This window comes from Solanum verrucosum, unplaced genomic scaffold (genome assembly GCF_900185275.1).
Source record: "Solanum verrucosum unplaced genomic scaffold, falcon-dt-bn FXZP01000062.1, whole genome shotgun sequence".
Classification (NCBI taxonomy): Eukaryota; Viridiplantae; Streptophyta; class Magnoliopsida; order Solanales; family Solanaceae; genus Solanum; species Solanum verrucosum.
The window spans coordinates 8,863,470-8,889,861 of NW_026020477.1; the positions used below are offsets into that span (position 1 = coordinate 8,863,470).

At 30.6% G+C, this 26,392-nt stretch overlaps 4 protein-coding genes across 4 annotated transcripts; 2 read left to right on the forward strand and 2 right to left on the reverse strand.

Annotated features, from left to right (window-relative positions):
- Nucleotides 1-481: 481 nt before the first annotated feature.
- Nucleotides 482-5,999, forward strand: LOC125809460 (F-box protein PP2-B10-like). Its single transcript, XM_049489091.1, has 2 exons — nucleotides 482-597; nucleotides 5,621-5,999. Exons 1-2 carry the CDS (start codon nucleotides 482-484, stop codon nucleotides 5,997-5,999), a joined length of 495 nt encoding a protein of 164 aa, XP_049345048.1.
- A 4,061-nt stretch (nucleotides 6,000-10,060) lies between these two features.
- On the forward strand, nucleotides 10,061-11,524 carry LOC125809314 (SNW/SKI-interacting protein A-like). The gene has a single exon (XM_049488974.1). The coding sequence runs from the start codon at nucleotides 10,090-10,092 to the stop codon at nucleotides 11,368-11,370; it is 1,281 nt and encodes a 426-aa protein (XP_049344931.1). The 5' UTR covers nucleotides 10,061-10,089; the 3' UTR covers nucleotides 11,371-11,524.
- A 1,573-nt stretch (nucleotides 11,525-13,097) lies between these two features.
- LOC125809315 (uncharacterized) lies at nucleotides 13,098-16,866 on the reverse strand. The gene is made up of 5 exons (XM_049488975.1): nucleotides 16,460-16,866; nucleotides 15,981-16,151; nucleotides 14,831-15,065; nucleotides 13,398-13,620; nucleotides 13,098-13,286 (listed from the first exon to the last, which is right to left on the reverse strand). Exons 1-5 carry the CDS (start codon nucleotides 16,823-16,825, stop codon nucleotides 13,145-13,147), a joined length of 1,137 nt encoding a protein of 378 aa, XP_049344932.1. The 5' UTR covers nucleotides 16,826-16,866; the 3' UTR covers nucleotides 13,098-13,144.
- A 951-nt stretch (nucleotides 16,867-17,817) lies between these two features.
- On the reverse strand, nucleotides 17,818-20,833 carry LOC125809322 (chorismate mutase 2). The gene is made up of 5 exons (XM_049488981.1): nucleotides 20,555-20,833; nucleotides 19,533-19,619; nucleotides 19,261-19,407; nucleotides 18,177-18,269; nucleotides 17,818-18,088 (listed from the first exon to the last, which is right to left on the reverse strand). Exons 1-5 carry the CDS (start codon nucleotides 20,759-20,761, stop codon nucleotides 17,858-17,860), a joined length of 765 nt encoding a protein of 254 aa, XP_049344938.1. The 5' UTR covers nucleotides 20,762-20,833; the 3' UTR covers nucleotides 17,818-17,857.
- Between the last annotated feature and the right edge of the window lie 5,559 nt (nucleotides 20,834-26,392).

Here is a 26,392-nt window from a genome sequence, read left to right on the forward strand (position 1 = left end):
TTGAGATTTTCCAGTTGCCTGTTGGTTAATTTTTATTTTGTTTCCCTGTTCTTTTTCTTTGAGCTATTCTTGCAGCTTTTGCTCAAGTACTATTGAGTCTGGTAGGAAACTTCTTTGAAATGTCATGGTGATGCTTCATCAAATACTATATGTTCGATGAGTGGTTGAGTCTCAACACCTTCATCCTTTTCTTTGTTCGTCTAAAGATGCAACAAACAGTCTTTTAATCAAATCGACAAAAGGATAAAGATTTGAAGAGTTCTGGACAAACACAACTGCTACATCAGTTGTTTAGCAACTGTTCCCTTGATTTGCTACAGCAATTGGTCTAGCAGTTATTATTCCTAGTTGTAGTTTATGGTGTCAGTCTTATCCTATTGCGTTCTGTATAAATATGTAATTAGGATTAGTTATTTGGGATATGTACTTAAGAATTAAAACTACTGTATTCTGAAGTCTTGTCCTCTCCATACGGACAACTATGGCTGGCAAAGGGACCGGAACCGGGACTACCGAACCGGGACGGACCGGAACCGGGACTACCGGACCGGGACGGACCGGAACCGGAACAGAACCGGGCACCACTAGCCGGAACCGGTAATTCCGGAAAAAAATCCGTGTACCCGTCCCGGACCGGACCGGAAATCGGGTCCAACTGTTATAAATTATAATTTTTTATTAAAATTAAAAAGTTAGGAACATTACACTTAAAATTTTATACTTTTAAAGTTTTAAATACAAACTTTCAAACTTTTAAAAGTATAAAAGTTTAAATTTCACAATTTAAAACTTTGAAAATTTAAATTCAAACTTTAAAACTATAAAACTATAAAAGTTTGAAAATTTAAATTCAAACTTTAAAACTATAAAAGTTTAAATTTCACCCTTTAAAAGTATGAAAATTTAAATTCAAAGTTCAAACTTTAAAACTATAAAAGTTTAAATTTCACTCTTTAAAAGTTTGAAAATTTAAATTCAAAGTTCAAACTTTAAAACTATAAAAAGTTTAAAATTTCACACTTTAAAAGTTTGAAAATTTAAATTTAAATTTCAAACTTTAAAACTATAAAACTATAAAAGTTTAAATTTCACACTTTAAATTTTAAAAGTTTGAAAATTTAAATTCAAACTTTAAAACTATAAAAGTTTAAATTTCACACTTTAAAAGTTTGAAAATTTAAATTCAAACTTTAAAACTATAAAAGTTTAAATTTCACACTTTAAAAGTTTGAAAATTTAAAACTTTAAAACTATAAAAGTTTAAATTTCACACTTTAAAAGTTTGAAAATTTAAATTCAAACTTTAAAACTATAAAAGTTTAAATTTCACACTTTAAAAGTTTGAAAATTTAAAACTTTAAAACTATAAAAGTTTAAATTTCACACTTTAAAAGTTAAATTTGAACTTTTGACGACAATAAATAAAAAAAATTAAGGCGAATAGCCTATACTTTTATTAGTATTAATTAAATAGTACAAGTTGAGTTACAAAATATTAGTAGAGTATTAAAAAATCTAATCTACACAGCCACCTTCTAGGAAGGGTTCTGTTTGAATTAGACCTCGAATTATTAGACTCATACTAATAGACATTTAAATTTAATAGTTCATGCTACCAAGAAAATCTTTTTTTAAATCATTTAACATTTCTCCAGTAACATGCTCTGGAATTGGTTGATTAGCTAGTTTTTCCATTGCATCAATGTCGTCATCACTAAAATCTTGCATTATTTCATCAACGTCATTTTCAAATTTGGTCGGTAAAGGTGGACGACCATAACTCCTTCTCTCGCCATTAATCCAATCTCTAAATAGTACGGATATCTCCAAGCTATCTGCTGCTAATGAATATCTATGCTCTCCAATTTGAAATGTTGTTGCACTAAAAGCGCCTTCCGAAGCTACTGAAGATGCTTGAATAGCTAACACATCTCGAGCAACCGGTTGTAGTTTTGGAAATCCTTGGCCGCGATTGCTCCACCATTCTAGAAGATCAATATTAGTAGGTTCTATATTTTGATTAATATATGCATCAAAATCATTTCTATCATTATGAGAAAGTTCAATAATACAATCTATCATATCATCAAAATCATCTTCATTATTATATCTACTCCTAGAACTTTGAGGCTCTTCGTTATGTACTACATTCTTTATATTAGAATTATACAAGTCGTACAATTTTCTAGCTTCAATTTTTATACTATCTTTAACATCTTGACAACTAGGTGTTTCATCATCTTCACTATCAATACCCAAATTAAAATATATTTTATCAACCATTCGTGATGCACCTTCATCTTTGTAATGTGGGTTTAACAAACAAGCAGTTAAATAAATTTGAGGAATAGGAATAAAATATTTTTTAAATTTTTCAATCATTTTCTTAACAGATTCTTCAAATCTTGGTTTATTTTTTAATTTATAAAATTTACTAGAAATAGCACAAATATTAGGTAAAACAGAGCAAATAGTTGGATAATAAAGTGCAGATATTTTTTTGTAGTTAAATAAAAAACTTTTAAGAATTCTATAAGTTCTTTTATGTCATTCCAATCATTATCATCAAGTCTATATGTCATATTTGAATTATGAACATTCCAAACCATTTGTAAAGGTTTTCTATATTCATAAGCAACTTCAAGCATTTCAAATAAAGAATTACATCTAGTACACACTGATTTTGGAATTTTTCTAGGTGGAAGATTAAATTCACGACAACGATTTTCAAAATCTCTACGTCTAGACTTAACTTGACATTTAAAAATAAAATGACATGCAGTTTCAACTTTTGTGCAACCATCATCATACATTTCTATACCATCTCTAACAATCAAATTATATATGTGTGCAGCACACCTAATATGAAAACCATCAATATAAATAGGGCAAAGAGACGGTTTTAGTATTTCAACAGCAGTTCTATTATTAGAAGCATTATCTAATGTGACACTACTTATTTTATCACAAATTCCATAGTTTTGTAAAACATCTATAATTGTATGAGCTATATAACTACCGGTTTTATGCATTTCACAACATTTATAACCTAAAATTCTTTTTTTGCAAAGTCCAATTTTCATCAATCCAATGCACAGTAATAGTGAAATAATCATTACCATTTACACTACGGCCCATATCAGAAGTAATAGCTATTTTACAATTGTTATAATAAAATAAACAACGAAGATATTGAAAATGTTGAGCTTGATAATCAAAGATAGCCTTTTTAATTATATTTCTAGTAAAACCTTTAAAATGTGGATTATACACAATTTGAATATAATGAATAAAACCGGGATTTTCAGCAAAACTAAATGGCAAACCCATAACAACAATCATTTTAGCTAATTCTTCAAGATATTTTTCTCTACTATATGATCGTTGTATACTAGAACCAAAAACATTAGAAGGATTTAATTGTGTTTGGACCATATTAGAGCCCTCTACTCCTACATTTTCAGGAAGGGTGGTACCATTTTTTTTAGCTTCGGCTGCAGCTTTAGCATGCAAAAATTCATTTTTACAACATGACATTAAATGATTACTCAAATGTCCCGTCCCACCCTGTTTTCCTACAGTTTTATGATTCATTCTATGTTTACATTTATTACAAATACCTTGTGTTTTATCTTCATTCTGAGTCATAAATTGCCACACAACTGATTTTTTAGCGCGTTCTACCTTAGTCCTAGGATGCACGGGGGGAACAGGAGCAGGACAACGAAAGAGAGCGGGAGCCGGGGAAGAGGGATTGGGAGTGGGACTAGTAGCCAACGGTGGCTCAGTTTCATCATCATCATATTCATCAACAATATTATCAAAACTATCAACATAAGCATTAACATCATCATGTTCATCATCTTCATGTAATTCCTCTTCAAAATTACCAAATCTTCTTTGTAAATGTTCATGATAAGGATCTAATCCACTATTACTATCAATATTAAAAACAGTTTCATCAACATGCGAATAATCATCCGTATTTATTCTTAATTGAGAAGTTTTTTTAGTTTTAGATTGAGAAGTACTACCGGTTTTTTTATTTTTCTTGGATTTTGAGCTAGATAAATTAGTGAACGAATTAACTATGGTTGTTTTACCCTTTTCAATAATGTTTTTTCCGAAATCCATATTCAAATATAAAAAGTGAGTAAATTATATATAATACGAAAATGATTAGCAAAGTTTTAAACAAATAAACAACTAAATAAGTAGAGACTAGAGATTAATTACTCACAAAATAAATAATTAAATGCAAACAAATAAATAACTAAATGAAAAGTGAGTTGGAACGAATGTACCAAAAAGTAGACGTTGTATGACTAGAAGGCGGAAGCCAAAAATTGAAAGTTGAATTTTGAAGCTCCAATTTCCAAAGACCAAATTCGTAATTTTAACGAGAATAAGAGAATTTAGAGAGTAGAGAGTAGAGAGATTAGAAGATATTTTTGTGAGTGAAAAGAATGAAAGATTAGGGGTATTTATAGTTTAAAAAAAAAGGATGAAAATGTAGTTTTAAGAAGGTTGGGGTATTAAAAAAAGTTTGGGGGGTAGGGAGGTGTAAATAGGAGTTATGGGGGTGAAAGAGCCGTGGTGGGGCCCAAAACCCGTTGCCCAACGGCTATAAATTTTGAAATTTCAGATTTAAAATAAAATAAAATGTTCCGAACCGGACCGGAACCGGGACTAACCGGACCGGGATGGACCGGTAAATCCCGATTTCCGTCCCGTTACCCCTCCCGGACTGGCACAATACCGGAGGGAACCGGTACTATCCGGAACCAGTACCGGTACCTCCCGGTTCCGTTGCCAGCCTTACGAACAACTTTATTGGTATAATTGTGTTTAAGAGTCTTGAACAAACTATTGCCAGTAAATTTACTTGGTTTGTTCTATTTCTTCGGTTCTCTCCTTCCAATTACTATCAAACACATAGCTCACACATATAAATACTCGAAAGTGACTTACAATAGGTATCATCTTCTTGAGTTTATCGAATGGTGAGATGAATCCCAATCTTGCCTATTGCAGCCTGTTTGTGTTGTGGACAACGGTTGTCCATTCTGCCCAAAATTTTATTGATACATTCATACACATACTTCTACATATCTCAGCCAATTGTCTATTTTTTCTTTCAGTTACTCCATTTTGTTGTCGCATACTTGGGCAAGTCAAATGTCGCATTATCATCCTCTCTTAAGGTAGTTATTGAACCCATGTGATATGTACTCTCCCCCATTGTTCTTACATTGATTCTCTTTCTAATATCATTTTCCACAATATGTTGGAACTCTTTAAACTTTTTAAATACATCAGAATTCTTTAAGAAGTATTCTGTAAATCCATTCCTTGAGAAGTCATTAATGAATGTTACCATGTATCAACCACTGATATAAGGTTGTTTTACTGGTTCAAACACGTCATTAAAAGAATCCAAGCAACATGATCTTTCATTATTGGTAGCAAAAGCAGAAGATGAGAAAATTCATGAAAATCAATAATAACTGTTGACACAATATTATCTAAGTTTTTATCAATCATTTCATCATTAATAATACATGCATTCCTAGTAATTCAAATGAATATATTGAGAAAAATTATTTTTTTTTCTTTGCAGATTTTCAGAAGTGGCTAATATCCAGGGTTCTTGCTCACTAAATATCCATGGAAAGATTGCTAGTCAAATGTTGTCAAAGAGAACAACATACGCCGTGTATCTACTGTACAAATTAGCTCCAAGTTCATATTCTGGTCTTGTAATTAGTAATTCAGTTGTTAGATTTGTTAATCGTGAGACTGAGGAACCACGAAGAGTCGGGAGAATTAGTTGGCCTAATGCTCAAAGAAGAGTTGATAGATGGATGGAGATAGAAATGGGGAAGTTTTTCAATGATGCAGGGGAGAACGGAGATGTTGAAGCGCGATTAATGGAGATCAGGTGTCACTTTGGGATAGACAACCTCTTTGTTGAAGGAATAGAGTTTCGAGCAGAATGAAGAAGAAGAATTCCTTTTACTACGCGGAGACACAAGTCTCTCCCTCTCTCTCTCTTTTGGACTATGTTGCAGGACTCATATCAGATCCTCCAAAAATGTACTATTTTGAACAATTCGTCATACACCTGGCGACATTTTGTATTTCTAAGTTGTTAAGAAAAGGTTTGGATTTTTGGTATTTGAGAAACTTTTCTGAAGTTTGGTTGACTAATTGGTTTTGGCTGTCCATCAAAGAAGTTTCAAAAACTTGTAGTCTTTATTTTATTTCTATATAAACATTACATAAATTCAACAACTTTAATTTGTTGATTTTTCCTATGGACTATTTCCGATTTCTCCCTCAAGGTTGAATATCGGAAATTATCTCCTTAATATCACCGAAAGGTGCAGTTACGTCTTCATTTATGTCATCGGTTAATAGTGAAAAAGGAATGTATGTCTATGATACTCACATGATTACTTTGCATAAGCTCCATTTTTTTTAATGTTACGAAAGTTACAAATATCTTAGATTTTTTAAAATGTTCTTCCATTCCGGTATTTTAAAAAAATTATTAAAGGATCTTTGTTATTTTAAACATGATGATGAAAGTATATACTTTTTTTGTCGTAGTTACGGTCTCGAAAATCAAAAAAAAATATTCTCTTTGATCATATATTTTTAAAGGCTTTCTAAATTTTTTGAATTGTTAACTAGAGTTATAGTATATTTTTTTATATAGTTTCTGAATATACTTACAGATTGGAATAATATATTAATATTTCTACTGCAATAATAAAAATTAAGGAGAGAAAACAAAACCTACAATATTGCAAACATGAGGAATTATTAATTGTGTACATAAATGATGTTAAAAAATTGGTAAAATTTTGGGGGAGGACCAAAAGTGCATCAATATTGCAAACATGAGGAATTATTAATGCTCCGTGTGAAAATATAACGATGACTTTTGAGTTTTAATCCAAAGATAAGGGATTATTTTAGATTTTTTCCTCTAAGAATTTATTTCTAGAGTACTGGACATCCACACTAGCTAATTGTTTTATACTCTAACACATGTGAACAAAAAAATCATTATTAAAACGAAGAAGGGCCTAAAATGTCCTTCAACTATTTGAATTGATACAAAACTACCATTCATCCATTTTTCGATTTCTAAATATCCTTGACGTTAGCCTTTTAGCTCAAAAATACCCTCAATATAAATTTTTAGCTCATATTTGCCCTTATTTTTAACAACTCTCCTATAGTAAAATTATTAAATATTTATTTATTATGTTGCCTAATTTGATTGGTCCAAATTTAAACTCTTCTATAATAATATATAATAAAAACTACATATGATTCATATTTGGACCTGATACGCTTGATAATAATATTTTACAAAATATAAATTTCGTCTTCCTATTGCATATTTTAAATTAACCCTCAATTTATTACAACTCAATTCATGATTAGGGATCTAATTAAAATTCATACTCACCCCATCAGATCATCAATCTAAAAAGATTATTATATTTTATTTATATAAAATTCTCTATCAATTATCCAATTATCTTATTCATTTCCTCTCTTTTTTTTCTTTTTTTTAAAATCTTATTATTAATTAGATATCAAGGATTAAAACTTGAAATGAACTACATGATCATATTCTTTTAATTTGTATTATTTTCATGGTGGGTGGGGATAGAAAAAAAAGTTATTTGAATTTTGGATACATACAAACGAAAAATTGTAGTATACGTACATAGTTGTTAAATTAAATCATCTTCTATTGAACTAATTATTTATAAAGGAATGTAGTCGTTATTTCTCCTTTTTTTTTCTCCCTTGTTTAATTGTCATTAGTTGAAAAAAAAATTATAATTTAAAATATTGAATAAGATTCGAGAAGAAAAAAAAGTGGAGGAGAGAGGACGTGGGGGGGGGGGGGGGGTTGTAGATAGTAGATGATTTGTCTTTTTTTTCATTTTAAATTTATTATAGAACCCAAAATTAGGTCAATCACATGAGTCCATATATTAAGTAATTTCAAATTATTTTAATAGAGAAGGGTCTAAAATGCTATTAAACTATGCGATTTGGTATAAATTTACCTTCCATCCACCTTATGAGTGTGGACTGTTAGAAATAATGGTTATTTTGAGTCAAAATATTGACGTCAAAGGTATTTGAGGGCTGAAAGATGGATATAGAATAGTTTTGTATCAATTCAAATGGTTGAGGGGCATTTTAGGCCCTTCTTTGTTATTAAAAAATTTCATGTGAACAAAAATTGATTTTAAAAAATAATTTTATAATGGGTGAAAACTATGAAATAACTAAGTAAAGAAGAATAATTAAAATTTAAAATAATTTAAGTATACGCTTAATTGGAGTCGTTAATATGGTCTAGGCTCGATGGGTTGACCTGACCTAACTTGTATTTTAAATAAGGCTGGCTATGATTTTTGGAGCTCATTTAAGAAAAAGGGTGTTTTAGCCTGACCTGGCACGTGAAGCTTGAGCAATATGGGTTGGGCCGGCCCTTGGGCTAATAAAAAAATAGAGTATTAAAAATAACAAAAGTCAAAATTCAAAGGCAATTTAAAGTTTGAAATATTAAAATTTAGAACCATCAAACATGATATAATAATTGTCGTTTGGTAGAGTGTATTGGAGAAAATAATGCTTGCATTAGCTTGATGTATTATTAGTACCTTGTTTGGTACACTTTTCTAACCTATGCATAACCACTGCTTGTATTAGTAATACACTCTATTGTGTATTGAAGAGTGTATTACTAATACCATCTATTTCTATGCATTAGTAATGCAATGGGTTCTAATGCATGCATTAACATTATTAAAGACACAATTGCCCTCAAAAACTTTTTTTACATCCTTTCCATTATATTTGTTGAGGGTATTTTTGTAAACAAATATTTTTTCTAAAAAAACTATGTAATGCAAATATTTTTAGTACACCAAACCAAACATTGTATAAAAAAATCTTATCATAACTAATACAAGCGTTACTAATGCAAGCATTACTAATACACTATATTCTTGGTATTTTTCTTATACACTCTACCAAACGACCAGTATTCTTATCACTACTATATCATCAGAATCATCATTCAGTATTGGTGACGTATTCTCACCAAATATAGATATTGCATCCATCATAAAAATATTCAAACACTTATAGCTACTTGAAACTGGTGGCATGATTTATCAATTAAATTATTTTTTGTGTACATTTAAATACTATACGGTAGTTCTTAAATTTAGTTATTTAGTTATTTTTTATTTTTTAACTAATTGATATTGCATATTAACTGTATATGAAATGAAGATATCTTATTGATATTTATGTTAATATTTTTAAATTATAATTTAATTTTAAATATTATAAAAAATATATATACTTTTAAAATAAGTGGGCTAACCCAGCACAGCCCGCACCCCACATATTGGTGGGCTGGGCTGCCTATTTTCTGGCCCACAAAAAAAAAGTGGATCAACCCTGCCTGACTCGTCAAATTTAAAAATTTGTATGGACTTTTCGAGTGAGGCGGGCCAGCCCATATTGACATATCTACACTTATGAAAAATGTTACGAATTTTTCATTAGAATTCTAGTAATATAATTGTTTTTTAGGGGAAAATTACGTGTATAAGTAAACATATACTAGACATTACTTAACATAGTTATAGTTTGCCTTAATTACAATTCACGACCTATTTTTAGCTATAATTACACTGCTTAGCTTTTTTGTTTTGTATAATTTGAAATTTGTATAACTTTACTATAATTCAAAAATTGTATAATATAATTTGTATAACTGTTTACACTTCTTCAACTATATCCCGTAAATATGCAAACTATAGTTATGGAACATAATTAAATTTATTATAGTGACTATTTGCGAAAATTTCGCTTGTTTGAATAGGAAGAGATTTTTTCCTTTTCCTTTTCTTTGTAGGATTAGGAATTAGGATACTTTCCTTTCCTTTTAGGATTCTACTCGTAAACTCCTTATATATATACCCCAACATAACCTATTCTCAATCATTCATAATATCATTCTTCTTTTTCTCCATCGTCATGACTAGCATGAAAGTTGGAGGAAACACTTTGCCTGTTACTGTGGACGAACATGGTCAAGTCAGGTACGATGTGATTGTCAGACAAGCCGAAAACGCTAAGAAAATTGTATATTGTCACTACAACGATCTTGTTCCCAAGTTTGTTAAGGATCATGACAAAGACTTGAAATTCGATGTGGTACAAGAGAAGAAGAAACTAATCGAGGAGACTACTCGGGAGACCAAGGCTATCCTTCTACAGAAGATTGGTACACAACAATCTTGGGACTCTATGGAGCCACCTAAGTTCATTAAGTACAAGTCTTGTAAGCAGCAGGGTTCAAGGCTTATTAAGATGGTTGAGAAGGCAGTGGACCCTATGGAGCCACCCAAGTTCAAGCACAAGAAGGTACCTAGGGCATCTGGTTCACCGCCAGTGCCCGTTATGCATTCTCCTCCTCGTCCTCTTACAGTGAAGGATCAACAGGATTGGAAGATTCCACCTTGTATATCGAACTGGAAGAACCCTAAAGGTTACACAATCCCACTTGATAAGCGTCTTGCTGCTGATGGGAGCGGAGGATTTGATGAGGTTAAGATCAATGATAATTTCCCAAAACTTGCTGAGGCTCTGTATGTTGCAACTGAGAAAGCTACGGAAGCAATTGCAATGCGGTCAAAGGTTCACAGAGAGATTATTCTCAAAGAGAAGGAAAAGAAAGAGATGGAACTTCAGGAGTTGGCACGCAAGGCAAGAGCAGAGATAGCTGCAGGTCTTAAGAATGATGTGGATGATTATGAGGGTCGATTACGGAGAGAGAAGATAAGCAAGGAGCGACCTCAGGAGAGGAGATTGATGGAGGCAAAAGAGGGTGCAGCAATGAAGAGGAGAAAGATCAATACCAGAGATGGAGACCGTGATATCAGCGAAAAGGTGGCTCTTGGAATGGCTTCTACATCAAGATGTTGTGGAGAGACCATGATGTATGACCAGAGATTGTTCAACCAGGATAAAGGGATGGATTCTGGATTTGCAGATGATGATGCCTACAACCTATATGACAAAGCCCTATTTACTGCTCAGTCTACTCTGTACAGACCAAAAAAAGATGTTGATTCTGATACGTACGGAGAGCAGCAACAGGAGAAGATCACTCACTCTAAGCCTGACAATGCATTTGCTGGAACTTCTGAGAGGACTGGTCCTAGAGATAGACCTGTGGAATTTGAGGCTGATCCATTTGGTTTGGACCAGTTTTGGACAGGTGTGAAGAACAATATGGCAAATAATGGTAATTGAGGCACCATGAAAGCAGTGACGCGAGATGGCTATGAAACATCTAGAAGAACTTGTATTGCTTTGGAGAAGGGCGTTGACGACATCCTGGTTGGCTTGCACAATGTAATTTGTTTCTTCTTTTTCTTTGATGCATTTGAACAATGTCATTTCTCTTTTATATGTCTATCAAATAATAAAACTTTCCACTAAAGCTGTCTCAAGCTTTACTCAATGTGCATCCGTCCCTGCCAATAGAAAACCTCAGGTTTCTTACCAAACTTGAGGAAATTAATGAGAATTTCTGATGATTCTCCCCAAATCAATGAAAAATCTGACTAAAACAAGTATGGCAGCAAAAATCAATAAAAATGAAAATAAAAAAATAATGTCTGGAGAAATCCATACAAGATAATGAAGTTCAAGAAGAAAGAGTGAGGAGAAAGGTAATCAAAAAGTCAAATGTTTACTGTGGTCTTCGTATATTCGACTTAGATTAGGTGAAAACAGGGGGGAATGGAAACGAATTGAGGGTCCAAATAGGATTTATATTGAATTAAAATATGGATACAAGTTGGGTCTTTGCAATGTTCTTTCATCACAACAGATGAGCACTGAAGATACCTGGACACAGCTACCTATTAGTTTTCAAGCTACAGCCGACCTCACGTGTTGTTTGTGGAGCACACAATAGTACCACGAATCTATTCTAGAGGCACTACTAAAAGAAACTCAAACTTACTGTACATTTTACACCTCAGAAGTCTCTTCTTTAGTGATTCGTCCAAGAGGATTGATAGCTAAGTTCTCTACTGTATGCTTCTATCTGATACATGAAGCAAAATGAATTAGTGTTTAATGTAACAGATAGACATGAAATAGAGAGTATTAGTCTATACTCACTGTGAATTCCGATATTCCAATTCAGTCCGGTTCATCTGGTCAAATCTTCTGGCAAAATTCGGTAATCGTCTATTGGTTTAGTTTGATACTTCTGCTGAAGCATCAAGATCATCGTTCTTCAGGTTGTAGAGCTTACATTATAACTTACGTACTGCATAGAACAGAACACCAAGCACTTGAGGATTTCAATAACATGAAATTCATTTCATTTTCTGTTCCTTTTCAGGGTATCCATGTTTTTCCATTGTTTTCTTCTTCATGACAAAATAATCTTTTCAATGTGGTAACTGTAATCAGGCCGTTCTAGTTAATTTATTGTAATTCACTCAACATCATACAAGCGTTCCGACATTGTTCAGAATCTAAACGAAATTATAACATAAGTACTAAACTTGTAGAAAAACATACCTAAAGCTGGAAACAAGATTGAATTATGTTGATAGTTTTTTTATGTAAGATTAGAATGATGCTCGACACATCCTGTGAACTTTTTTCAATATTCACCTGTAATCTTTTTGTATGTAGCTACAGCACCTCCTTAGTGCTCTGATTTTAACATCAAAAACACTACCCACTTCAAAAAAAAAAAGTTGGGAGCGGAATCTTTTGTTGCTAATATTGTCGTTTCAACCCAAAGCAAATTTACTCTGGATTGATCTGTGATATATTGAAATATGGGCTAAAGTAATGTCTTCTTTTGGTAAGATAGGCTAGATAAATATTCACCGTAAAATGGTGGACAAGCTAAAAGACCTTTAGCTACACCTTTTGACATTTTACCGTCTTTGTTATCCAGAAGATACTTCATTTGTCACTCCGTCAAAGCTGAAGAATTAAAAATGGAACAAATAAGGAAGTAAAGAAGAAACTCACAAAATGCTTTCTTCAGGCAATTTCAACCAATGGAATGAGATCTATTTTGCGAATTAAGATTCCTACTGTCTTTCAGCGAAGTGAGGAAGTTGGATAAAACAAGTGAGTCATTACGCGCATCCCTCTCATTAAGCCATTGCTCCTCAATATGGATACTGACATCCCTTTTAGTGTCATTCCATTAACAATAGTTAGAATTAGGAAGCTATGAAAGGGCTTGGATACTAAATAACTCTCTTGCTGTTACAGAAAAGAAAGAAAAATGAAAATGTTACCTCTTCAGAGAGAGAACTTCATAATTTCTGCGCAGATAATCAGCATACTTGATAAGGGCATCTTGTGCATACTGCCTCCCTACTGATCTTACTGAAGCAGCATTAAGTAAATTCTCCAGTGTGCCGTGCTTTTTCAAAAGCTTCAAAGCAGTCTTTCGACCAAAACCAGGAACAACATGCTGGATTCCAGGAACACCATCAACCTCATCACCCAGTATGCACCCTTCTCCAGAAAACCACAAAATTTAGCAGCCAACATAATAACAGCAGACACTCGAGAACAAAACTGATGATTAGATGATTCTAACAGCATCGACACTGAAGCATCCAAAATCCACCCATCCCCTACAGTAGCTAGCCCATATTGGCTAGAGCCCAGAAGTGCACACATGGGAAAATGCTAAAACCTTATAAGAAGAACAGGATAGCATGAAACACACGAAGCTATATGGAAACAAAAGAGGCTTTTGTTCTTCCTTTTACCAAGTGCCGCCTGCACTTTCTTCATAATGCTACCTAAGCAGCTCGGACTTGGGTGCGGATGTCCGATACAGGTGCGGATTTAGAGGTCAGATCCTTCATGATCTACATTTTAAGATTCGGGGGTACAGATAGGGGTGCGGGGATTCGGCTAAAAATAATTCAACTATCAAAAAATAGAGTTGCATGTCTAAATTATGAGACATTATGTGGTAAATTTAAAAGGTATACTGAGGAGAGAATATTGATCAAGAGGAGATTTACAGAAGGTGGTATAAGGAAAAGTTGACATAGAAATTTATGTATACAAGGTACTTTATTTTTTTCAATTTCACGTTAGCTTTTGTTTTGATTACAGAAATCATTGTATTTGTCCTGAATTTCACAGTCAATTTTGGTCAAAGTACCCAAAACTGGTTGACCGCATCCGGTACGATAAAAAAGAAGAATAATGAGTTATAGATGTATTGAACGTATGTTCATATCAATGGAAGATCTTCTCAAAAATATTTGGTATAAAAAAATATTTAGTAGATGTAGTAAAAATTAGAAGAAAAAAAGATATCTTACCCAAGATTAAATTCCCACACTGACCTTCAATTTTACCTCTCTTCCTGGAAAGAACCACTCCCTACTTTTGCCTCTCTCAATTTTCATATCCCAATCAGCTAAACGTCGGTCACAAACTATCAGGGGTTGGTTATATGAATCCTCTATATTTGGTCTGCTCTATTCAGGACCACTTCATTTCACTACACCATAATTGACCTTTTAATATAAACGGGGATCTCTTAAACTACAGTCCTCTAAATCTCACCCAAATCCTGCCTAACAAGGAAGTAGAATAATGACTTTTAATTTGCAGCTATGAATAAGATATTATTAGCTTCAACAAGTACATGAACTAGTAACTTAGGATAAAACTACACCTAAAAGGAGTGTGACATACTTACTCAGGCTCAAATCAGACCTTGGATCACAATTGTACTGTGCCACATAGTGTTTTAGGGTGTAAAAGGACCATCTATTGAACTCTGGTACTGGCATGACAATTTGAACATCATCAGATATCAGCTGTTTGAAGTCTTTGTCAGGAGAGGCAACGACAACTCGGTGCCCCCTTTGTATAACCTGTTCTACAAGTGTGGCTATAACATCATCTGCTTCATGTGATTCAATCTTAACTACCTGCATACTACACTTAGTCAAAAGCCCTTCTCACCATGCTAACAAGATTGTGTAACGCAAAAAAATATATGACCAACACATAGAAGAAAGCTTCCAAACAATACTGTGTAGTGCAAAAAATAATATTCTGAGCAAGAATGTCCAGCCCAAAAATATAAACAAGTCTGCAATTATAACGTATGTTGCTCGGACTCTCCAAAACTGATGTCACACCTGTGCCGGATCCTCCAAAATGCACTGTTTTTGGAAGATCCGACATGAACCCAGCAACATTTCTAAAGAGTCTGAGCAACATAGATTATAAATACAACAATCATTGTCAAACCAGAGGCAGGAGATGCACAAGGTAGCAGGAAAATACTAAGATAAAAAATATCATAAGGGGAGTACTGGATTTGTAGGCCACCGATTGTAATTTATTATTTCTCGTTGATAATAAGTTCTGTATATGTTCCCACCCAAACTTAAAGCTGAAATGACATTAATAGGCCTCAGAAACTGTTCTCTTGAGAGAAAACTAGCTGGTATTATTTGTTCCATTCAACGTTCATGGATTTATTTATTTGGTCCAAGATTTGTTCTTTCTCCATTCAACTTTTGCTATATATGAATCTCCAGTATTGTTGCTCGACACATTTCACCATAAGCAACTCACATTTCGGAAACAAATTTCTTTCTGACAAGAAGGAAAAATTAAATCTATATCATGGTTCATGCTTCTTAGTATCTCTAGTTAGAAATAACATTGTAGTTAATATCAGTAAATTACACCGTCGATGCACAAAAAAAATAGAAAGCCTTTCTCAAATTGTTAGTAAAGATAACCGTCAACTTCAGACTACTAAAGTAACCAGATTCCAAGGATGCATCAATAAACCAAAACTACAAGTATTGATGAAGAAATTGTTCACTCACAGGAACATTGCAGTTCTGAAGGACATCCAAGATGAGCCTATGTGACCTTTCAATCGTACTCCTTGGAGATTTTACTGCACCTTGCAACTGATGCCAGTATTTCCTCCTACTTGCTTTATAGGAAGGTAACAACTGTCGTCGATACTCATTACCTCTTTCTCCATCAATAACCTGTAAAACAATCACCCAGTTCAAACAATATGTAGTTCATGATGCTTTCATATAACATCTACACCTTCCAAGCAAGGTCCTAGCTAGAGTATCCGGTTTTCATTCAGACGAACTCAGTAGCTTTTTCTTGGACTTTGTATTTGTATTGAAAAAAATTACTATTAAACATGTACAAATACTTTAAGTACAATAAGGTGAATCAACAAGTAAGATTATATTTATAGAGTATACCACCCCTAACACTTCAATTCTTTTCTTTCTCATTTCTTAGCTCAACAAACAGAGTAATACACAGAGAGGAAGCTTACAGCAATAACAGGATCAGTGAGGCTAACTTGAGAGAAGAAAAGGGAAATCCAATGAGCAAAAGATTGCAAAGAAGGAATGCTTCCTTTGTAACAAATAGGATTAACATCCAAGAAAAAAACCCTCTTTTTTCTTGAATTCTTGTAATGGGTATCTCTACTTTTCCCAAAAGGTTCATTCCCTTGTTGCAAAATTGGGTCTTGCATAACAGGATGGCTATGAGAAGAAGAACAAAAAAGAGGGCTTAGTTTTAGCAAATTTCTTTGCTGTTTCAATGGGGAAACAAGAACTGGGTGGTGGGTAGAGTTTGGAATTGGGTGGAAATGGCGAGGTGTGATAGTAAATGGTGGAAATTGCTGAATCTCCATGGTTGCTAATTGCTAAACCTCTAATGGAGTTCTTCTACCTATCTCATCTAGTCTTTAAGGTTCTAATGGAAACTTTAGGGATTGAAAATAGTGAAAATTATAGTTGATGTCTATAACCATAATAATCCTTACTTTAGGGACCAAAGATGTAATTAGGATAATAAAGTAAATTGGGAGAAAATGATCAAAATGGAGTATTACAGGTATATATTTGGTACGGAAGAAAATAATATTTTTCGATTTTCTCATATTTAATTGATAAATCTTTGACAAATATTCTTTTTAAAAATGACGAAATGATTTTTCTAATGAAATGGTATGTATGCACAATTGAAACGTGGGAGAGGGGAAGGGAGAAGAATGATCCAAAAAATGAATCGTTCATATATAATGGATAAACAAGTTTCGTAAATCACATTTTAAGTTTAGTGTCTCATTTTCATTAACATGAGATCTTTTTCCTTCTGAAAATAAGTCCATCAATTTATGTCAACAACTCACACGGTTCCTTTTTACATATTTCGTGTAATTGATTTAAAAAATGATTATTTATTTAATAATAAGGATAAAAAAATAAATTCTTCTAATTTGTCAAAATGGACGAAGAAAATTATTTTCAGTATTAGAGGGTGTATTATATTTTTAAAAACATTCAAAATTAAAATAATAATTTTAACTAGGCATAAGCTAAATAAGTCATATCCATAAGTAAAGTAATGACAAGTAGCTCAACTTTTTGGCAATTCACAAACTTCATGTGGCTTTGCGACTTCAAATTTCGTTTATCTTAATTTATATGTTATACACTTTCTTATTAATTAATCTATTTTGACAAAAAAAAAAAAGTGTATATCTCTCTTTTTAAAATGGTTTAACATGAATCATCATTTTCCTCTACATAAATGTCATTGATAACAATAACAAATAATAGTAATTGTGATGAAAATCATTACAATAACAATATGTCATCGATAACAATAACAAACAATAGTAATTGTGATGAAAATCATTACAATAACAATAACAATCCAATTAATCAAGACGACGTAGAAGGTATTCAACTTCGACAAGTTTAGTCAAAGGCATTACCCATTCATCATATAAACGCGAAACTAATAATGGATCAATTTTTCCCTTCATTTCTTCAACGCTATCGTTTAAGGTCACTTCTTGACCAAACACTTTAGCTTTCTTCGCTACTCTCTTCTTTACCATCTCTTCAACCGCTTCAAATGTTAATAACTTCATTAAAGCATCCCTATCCTACAACAATAACGATACATTAAAGATAATTAATATTACTGTGCGAACTGCGAATGAGTACACTAGTTAATCGTAAGTAATGAGATACCTGAGCAAGAATAAAGGGTTTATATTCATCAGTGCTATCTCTGAATTTAACTTCAGCAACAAACTTTCCATAGTGAATCCTTCTAGATAGTGCCTTCAACAACAAAAGAAAAAATCAATAAAAAAATCACATCAGCTTATAAATATTGAAGAAAAAAATTCAATGTTTATCCAACTTTAAATTTTATTTTATTTTATTTTCATTTTCCTAGTTCACTGGACTTCAACTAGTAAAGTTAAATTATTTATTTTTGAAATAATTGTAAAAAAAATATTAAAAGGTATAACATGAAGTGTCAGGTCATGTTATTTATAATGTCGAATAGGCTTTAATTAGAAATGATAAAAACAAGGGCAAAGGGTCTGAAAAATACTTTAATTTTAACCGAAATTACTGTTACGATATCAAACTTTATGGAGGATCTTTTACCCCTGTATTATTTAATAGTGTATTTTAAAAGTGTATATGTGTCCACGTGAACGCACTACTATTTATGATGATGTTATATTTATGATGTCTACGTGGGCACATATATACCTTTAAAATACACTATTAAATAGTGTGGGGGGTAAAAGGTCCTTTCCAAAGTTCAGTATTATTACAACAATTTCAGTCAAAGTTTAAATATATTTCAGACTTTTTTCCCTAAAAATAATGAGTTGCTCATTCTAACATGTGTTGAAGTCGCATCTTTTTTATTTTAGAATAAGCTGCAAGTTGCTAAAAAAAATCAGAGATAAAAAAACATATAGCTTAATTGGAGAATGCAGAGAACTTTATTCTTTATGTTTGCCTAGCTGGATCAAATTTTATATTGTGTTAAGTGTGGGTTTTTTATATTTTTTATTTTGAAATTGAGATTTTAAGACACAAATTCAAATTAGTTCAGCTTTAAAATAAATAGTAAACATTGAATGAAGAATCATAAAATAAAATAAAAATATTCATATTTTGTATTTACAATAAACTAATGAGTGAATGTGAGGCACGTGGTCTCTCGTACGATTGAGTAATATGTATATTCACTTTTATAAAATTAAATTGCTTGATATGATAAAAATATCGAATGCAAATAAGTATTTACCTGCAATAATTGAATGTCACAAGCAGCAGTAGTTGCAAAATTTGCATCATCATCAGCCTCAGTACAAAATAGTGGAAGCATTTGATTTATATAAATATCCAATATCTTCTCATTTACATTTACTGATTCTGCTGCGGGATGCAAAACCTATATAATATTAGTCAAATTAATTAGTGTTAATTATGATAATTTTAAAATCCTAATTAAAAACACAACATAATTTACTTATTTTTAAGAAAATTACATTAATAATCTAATAAATAGATACTTACTGGTGTGCATTTGGTAAGTGGTATGATTGAGTCAGACAAATTATCTGGAAAGAAAGGATTTTCCTCTGGGGATAAGTATCTACCAACCTGTTATATAATAAAATCAATTAAATTAAAGGAATTTAATTTTTCTTTGGGATAAAGCTCTCCATATCCAAATCCAAAATTTTTAATTAAATATTTATTATTTTATCATAATCTTTGATGATAAATATTTCCTTTTCAAACTTATTAAAGAAACGTGCAACAATCGTTGAAAGTAGGATCCTAATAGTTTAGTTGATTTCTAAAATAATCTCTTAATCAATAGTTATTATCTGAGATAGACGCTTTCTTTCTCTCCTTTTTTCAAAGAAATGGAGTAAAAAAAAATTTTGATTTTTTGAGATAATAATTAGTAATCGAGTAAATATCTAAAAATCAATTTGATATTTTCCTAATTTAAGAGATCATTTTAGAAAATTGTGAGGAAAGTACCACTATCCTGATATTAAGTAAATGAAGAAATTAAAAAAAAATCAATAAATGAATATGTGATTTAGATGCACGTCATAATTTAATTTAAGTGTCAGATTTAAGAAAGGAGGAACAAATATAGAATGAAAAAATAGAAAAAAGATAAATAAATCATGGTCAACCAAAACTAAAATAGCAAGCAAGTAAACAAAGGAATCTAATAAGTTCCGAAAAATAAGGAAAACCTACCAAAAGAGTACAAAGATAAAGACAGACACCATTAACATTTCCAAGAACTCCAACAACGTCCGACCGAATCTAATAACTTTTATTTAAATTATATGTTTGTGTTGAGAAAATTCATTAAATCTATATACGTATCAAATTAAAACCTAATTATTAACACTTAAATATATCATTTTAAAAATTTTAAATTCATAAAGTTAAAATTCTGATTACGCTTCTGAAAAAACAAACTACCATTCAACATTTGATCAAAAACAGAGGCGGAATACATCGACAATCCATTAAATCATATGTACAAACACAAGAAGAGAAATTGTTACCTTAGATTGAAGAGCTTCTGTTTCTTGAAACAAGTATTGAAAAAAGGATCCTGAAATATTTGAAGGAGGTAATTGTTGTTTGTATAAAGTTGGATTTATTGGGAATTTGATTCTTTCAATAAGGTTGAAAATGATGGTATCTTCTTGTCTAATTAAACTATCTCTTATTGAATCAAGACTCAATTTACCATCATCACCACAAGCCATTTTTTTTACTTTTTTTGATTGAAAAAAATTCTGAAAAATATTTTATGTGGGGAGAGGAAGAAAGAAAAAATGAGAAGAAAGAATTTATGTTATCTGTTTTTGGTTGGTTGGTTGGTTAAGTTTGGACTATATATTGAAGAGGTTTTTATGTTTTTAGTCCCTATATTTTAGGTTCATTAAAGGTTATGGTCCTACTATTATACGTTTACGTAAAAAAGGTTATGATAGTTGTTTAGATTGGTCTCGATTCCTCAAGTTGAGCTATAATAGTAGTTGAAGAATCTCTTGTTCCGAGTGGGTTTAAAGCCATGATTTTACTAAAGAATTCTTGTCATCTCGAAGAAAATCTAATGTGAAGCTCGGGCTAGCGAACATGAATAAGGGATGTCTTCCTTTTTTTTCTTGATTTAGGTGACATAGTCTTATCCTATGAATGATAATGATGCATGATATGTGTTTGCACTTAGAATTCTTTCATTTTATTATATGTAAATTATAATTATACAAATTGACAACTTTACATTTTGTTTCTTACTTTTGATTTCCTTAATCATGTCCAATCTTTCTATTCAATATCTAAATTCATTGATTTCTCTTGCAAGTTTGATGAGATCTTTGTGAGAACTGAAAAAATGTAATGACTTAAGAAAATAACGTATGTAATTATGATCTTCTCAAGAACAATATTATCATATTTTATTTAGTTTCTTATAATTCAAGTTTTATTTTTTAAACTAAGAAATCAATAATTGAATTAAGACTAAAAATTTGAATATTTAATTTTCTATTTTGAAACCCTTCCATCTTTATCCTTTTTGAAACAAAAGAAGTATGTTATAATTTTGTAAAGCCAAAATTAGACTTTAATCATAATTCAAGTGCTAAAAGTGCAATTTACTTAACCAAACAAATTAAGTCTATGTGAAGGTCTAGAAATGTCATGTGCACACTTGGAGCGTAGTGCGCACGATTTGCTTATTGCGCAGACAAAATCATTTTTGTTAAAAAATATTTTATGTATATTCAAATTTAATCAAACTTTTTTATAAATATAAAATATCGAATCAAATATTTTTTTAAAAAAACTTGCTCACTACGTAAGAAGGATGTTTGATGCGTGTGAAAGGGAGACGTGTAATGGGGATCCACACAACACTTTATATGCACTTTCTTGTAACATGTCCACTAAAGTTCATGGAATCAAATTACTTTTTCACTTTTTTTGATCCAATCAAGCAAATAATTGTCCCAAATATCGAGAAATGTGGTTTTTTTTCTGTTTTAATTTATATGATATTTTCAATGTCTCTAGTTACTTGTTCATTTTTTAATTAATACATTTATTAAGAAAATAATGATTAACTTAGCGAGTTTATCATTTTATTCCTATTAATTATGAAGTGAATAAATTAAAAATTTAAGATTTTCAAGAAGTTCTACATTTTTCAAAATTAATTAATTGAGGGTATAATATGTAAAAAAAAATTGTCCTTTCTTGATTTATCAAAATGGATAAATAAAAAAGAAAATTGGACAAGTAATTAGAGATAGGGGGAGTATAATTTGATTTGATATAGAGTTTGAGAAAAATGAAATATTTTTTAAATTTGCGATCTAAAATAAGTCATAGATATTTGTGGGACTATAAATCATTTCATTAAGAATAAAAGAAATATTTTAAAGTTAAATTAATAATACTACATATAAAAATGTATCATTCTTGTTTAAACGAACTAAAAAAAAAGTGGATCATAAAATCAAACAAGAAAGTATTTTCTATAACGGTCAAAAACATCCCTTTTAACTATAATTCAAACTTAAAGTCTTAATCTACATTCTTATATTATAATAATGAATAAATAACATTCTTGAACTATCTTAGAAGTTACAAGTTACATTCCTCTGTTAATTTTTTGTCAAAAAAGTAACGTTTCAAACAAAAAATGTTCTTGAGTTTCTAGTTGCAAGAGTCATCTTTGCTCAATTTTTTTACATAGCTTTTCTCATTTGTATTAATTTTATTTTTATTTTTAGATCAAGTAAATATGATAGTGTGCTATTGAGATACATAATTTGTCTTTTACAATATGAATAGTAATACTAATAAAAAAAATCCAGTGTATTTATTTTTTGTTTTTATAAAGTTGAATCTTTTTCTTATATTTTATTTTGGTGTCTCTATATAGTCATATTTTGTTCATGTTAATTTGCTCATTTTGAACCCTATTCAAGTAGTAAATAATCATGTTATTGATCAGTATGGTTTACACATACTAAAAAGGGAACAACAATTATAGGTATTAAAACAAAAGTTTGGAACCTACCCTTTTTTTAGTGATTGAGAAGTTCAAAACTCATCTTGAAGTTCCAAGATCAAATCACCACCAATCATATGAAACGAACTAATTTTGTAAGTCTAAGTCTAATTACAAGTATGTATTTCAATTGGTAGTGATCTATATTGCGTATCAAACAAAAAATGTGTGAAATTCGTCAGAGTAAAATGTGAACCTTTAACGAGTTATTTCAAATAGTAGCTAGCTGCGCAACATAGATAAATATAAAATATTTCATTAGATTAATGGACAAACTATCTAATTACACAAACATTCTTACCATTCTTATTAAAAAAAAAATTACAATCTGAAATAATTACATTTTTTTATCACAAATCAAGTTAGATATATCTAACTAAATACACGTTTTTTTACTATCAGATTTACTGATTTGGTGAACTTTTCTCGATTAAGATTGAGCATGGGGCTGCCAATTAGTTGTGGTCGACTGATCGTGAAGGTTGAGTATTGAACTTCATCAAATTCTTCTCTGATAAACTCCCCACGATCTCTTCCACCGGTGAAATCGAGTTGTTAAATATTTTCTCTATTTCATATTAATTAAATTTGTGAGGCAATGCACACTTATTAAGAAAAATATCTAAGGACATAATTTAAATCATATTTTCCACTTTTGTCCTTTTTGAAATCACTAATATAACTTTGCAAACAGTGTACTTTATCTAAATATCAATATTCTTTAAAGGAAAGGGTGAAAAATATTCAATCATGTCTTGAACTTTGAACAATTTAATGATTTTGAACAACGGAAAAAATCTCAAATTATCAGTTAATATGGAATAGAGGGAGTACAATGTAATCTATTCCCTTCGTCCAACAATAGTTGTCCACTATACTATTTTGGAATATTCAACAATATTTATCCACTTTATGAAAATTAATGGACAATTTTACACTTAGTTCCTAATTATCCTTATTATTAATTATAATCATTTCCCTATTACATTTTTCAAGATATTGTATTTATTACTTCAGCCGTTCACTTTTAATTGTCATGTTGCGCTTTTCGAAAGTCAATTTGACTAATTTTAAAAGTTAAATTAGATTACATTAATTTGACATTTTAAACAAAAAAAATTAGATATTCAAAAACTATACGAAAGTACTATAAATTGCAATTTTTTTCTATTAGCTATCGTTACATTTTTTGACTCATGGAAAGTGGAAAGGCAGAAGGGGAAGCACCAATGAAAGTGAACCTTTATTGTTTCGTTTCCTTTTCTCTTCGAACTGATTAGAAGGAAGGCAGTAGCTCCTCCTACATACGAGTAGGGAGATCCTGCATATTAATTTGATGAAGAAACACCATAATATATTAGTCAAACTTCTTACAGTTTGACTCTAGAAAATGAAACCATAACAATTAAAAGTGGACGAAGAAAGTATATTTAAAGGGTGATATAGTAAAATTACCCTTCTATTTATAATTTTTTTAAAAGTGTGCAAAAACAATATTGAGCAAGTATTATTGAACAGAGAGAATATTTTTAGACGAAATTATTGCAATCTAACATGAATTTTCCTATGCATTAGATTGCCAAGTTTTGGGCTTTAAATTTTTGAAGTCTCAATTGATTCAACAATATATCATTGGGAAAATTTTCAAAATGTCAATATTTTAGTTTGTTATGTATTTGATTTATGTAATTTTTATTTGTTTGATTTTCAAGATTACAATTATTTAGAAAGGAGAAAATCAAGAGAGATAATATTTTTAGAAAAATCATGAACATATCACTTAAAATTCTCATCAGTTACAATTTCAACAAAAAATCCTTTTTCATTCGATTGGATCAACTTTCCTTTTTATTGTATTTTCATTATAATTGTATACCAATAATTTTTACATTTTATGTGCTCACTTTACCATTCAAATTAAAATTGATTTTTTTACTTTCATAGTGAAAACTACAAATTGTATTTCAGTGATCAAAATTGTATTACATGACTGCCATATATATTTTTCTTTTATTTGTATTACAAAAATATTACTGATTGTATCTCAATATAATCTAATCATTACATATGAATATGACTTATGAAAACATACAAGATTCTGGAAAAAAAAGCATACATGGTGGAAATAATACAATCTGTTGAGGAATGATATAATATTCTAAAAAAATAAAATACAAATTGACTATGAAAGAAATAGAGATACAAGATTCTGGAAAACAAATAACATACATAGTGAAAGTAATACAATATATTGAGGAAGGATACAATATTCTAAAAAAAACAAATTGACTGTTAAAAAATAGGATACATCTATGCTTAAGAAATACAAATCCATTTGGCATACCTATATGAATGACTACAAACTAATAAAAATACAAATGATCAGTAAAAGAAAAACAGTTGACAAACAAAAATTAATATGAATACTATTCTAGTATGAATACAATTTTACAATCTTCTTCTCTGACTCTCTCTTTCTTCTTCGTCTGCTATGTTCCTTTTTTCCGATTTTTTTCACTAAGCCCAACTCTGAATCTGTATTCACTTGTGCATTAGTAACCCTATAAGCAAAATTCGAAATTCTTAAATGTGAATATATAAAAAAATCAAACAATATATTATGTATGAATGCTAATGTAGATTACTACAAACTACAATCTACTAAATCTCAAATATGAAAACAAAATCACAAAAAAATCGAACAATAGTATTTAAAATACTAAAAATCCAAAATGCATAAATATTTGAGGAGTATATTAACAAACTCACATAAAAATCGAAAAAAATGACAAAAAATCCGTAATACATACAATCCAAAATTCAACATAATTTGTAATTTTGAAAACAAAATCTCATGAAATCTCGCAAAATAAATGATGACTTCGAAAATATCTTTATCAATTGAGAGATTTCTTGAATTAATTGATAGATCTGAACAAATTGGTATGAACTTGAATAATTAGTTCTTCTGCAACAATGAGGGAGAGAATAATTGTGAAAATTTGATGAAAGAGAAAAAAAATGAGAAAACGTGAATGATGGAGACAATGGTGAAGAGTGAAAAGTTGATGAAAGAGAAAAGAAATTTGAAAACATGAAAGATGGAAAATAAATTTAATGGTATTAAAGCCTAGGAAAAAGTGTAAATGGGTAGTGGATGTATTTCATGTTGGACTGTTTTGACTTTTGAGAAATAAAATGAAAGACAAATAATAGTATTTGTACAAATTATTTTTTAAACTATTGACATTTTGACATTTTAAATAATTATTTTAAAGTGTAAATGTTTTTACTAATTATGTTAGGAATTGTGACT

Excerpts from the sequence above, each read along its gene's own strand:
- LOC125809460 (XM_049489091.1), top strand. The coding sequence starts at position 482 with ATGGCTGGCAAAGGGACCGGAACCGGGACTACCGAACCGGGACGGACC. Across the intron at positions 598-5,620 it reads GGCACCACTAGCCGGAACCG|ATTTTCAGAAGTGGCTAATA; the intron begins GTAATTCCGGAA and ends TTTTCTTTGCAG.
- LOC125809314 (XM_049488974.1), top strand. The coding sequence starts at position 10,090 with ATGACTAGCATGAAAGTTGGAGGAAACACTTTGCCTGTTACTGTGGAC.
- LOC125809315 (XM_049488975.1), bottom strand. The coding sequence starts at position 16,825 with ATGGAGATTCAGCAATTTCCACCATTTACTATCACACCTCGCCATTTC. Across the intron at positions 13,621-14,830 it reads AAGGTCTGATTTGAGCCTGA|GGTGCATACTGGGTGATGAG; the intron begins GTAAGTATGTCA and ends TTTCTGGAGAAG. Across the intron at positions 13,287-13,397 it reads GAAGTTCTCTCTCTGAAGAG|GGATGTCAGTATCCATATTG; the intron begins GTAACATTTTCA and ends TGACACTAAAAG.
- LOC125809322 (XM_049488981.1), bottom strand. The coding sequence starts at position 20,761 with ATGGCTTGTGGTGATGATGGTAAATTGAGTCTTGATTCAATAAGAGAT. Across the intron at positions 19,408-19,532 it reads CACTTACCAAATGCACACCA|GTTTTGCATCCCGCAGCAGA; the intron begins GTAAGTATCTAT and ends AATATTATATAG. Across the intron at positions 18,089-18,176 it reads AACCCTTTATTCTTGCTCAG|GATAGGGATGCTTTAATGAA; the intron begins GTATCTCATTAC and ends TTATTGTTGTAG.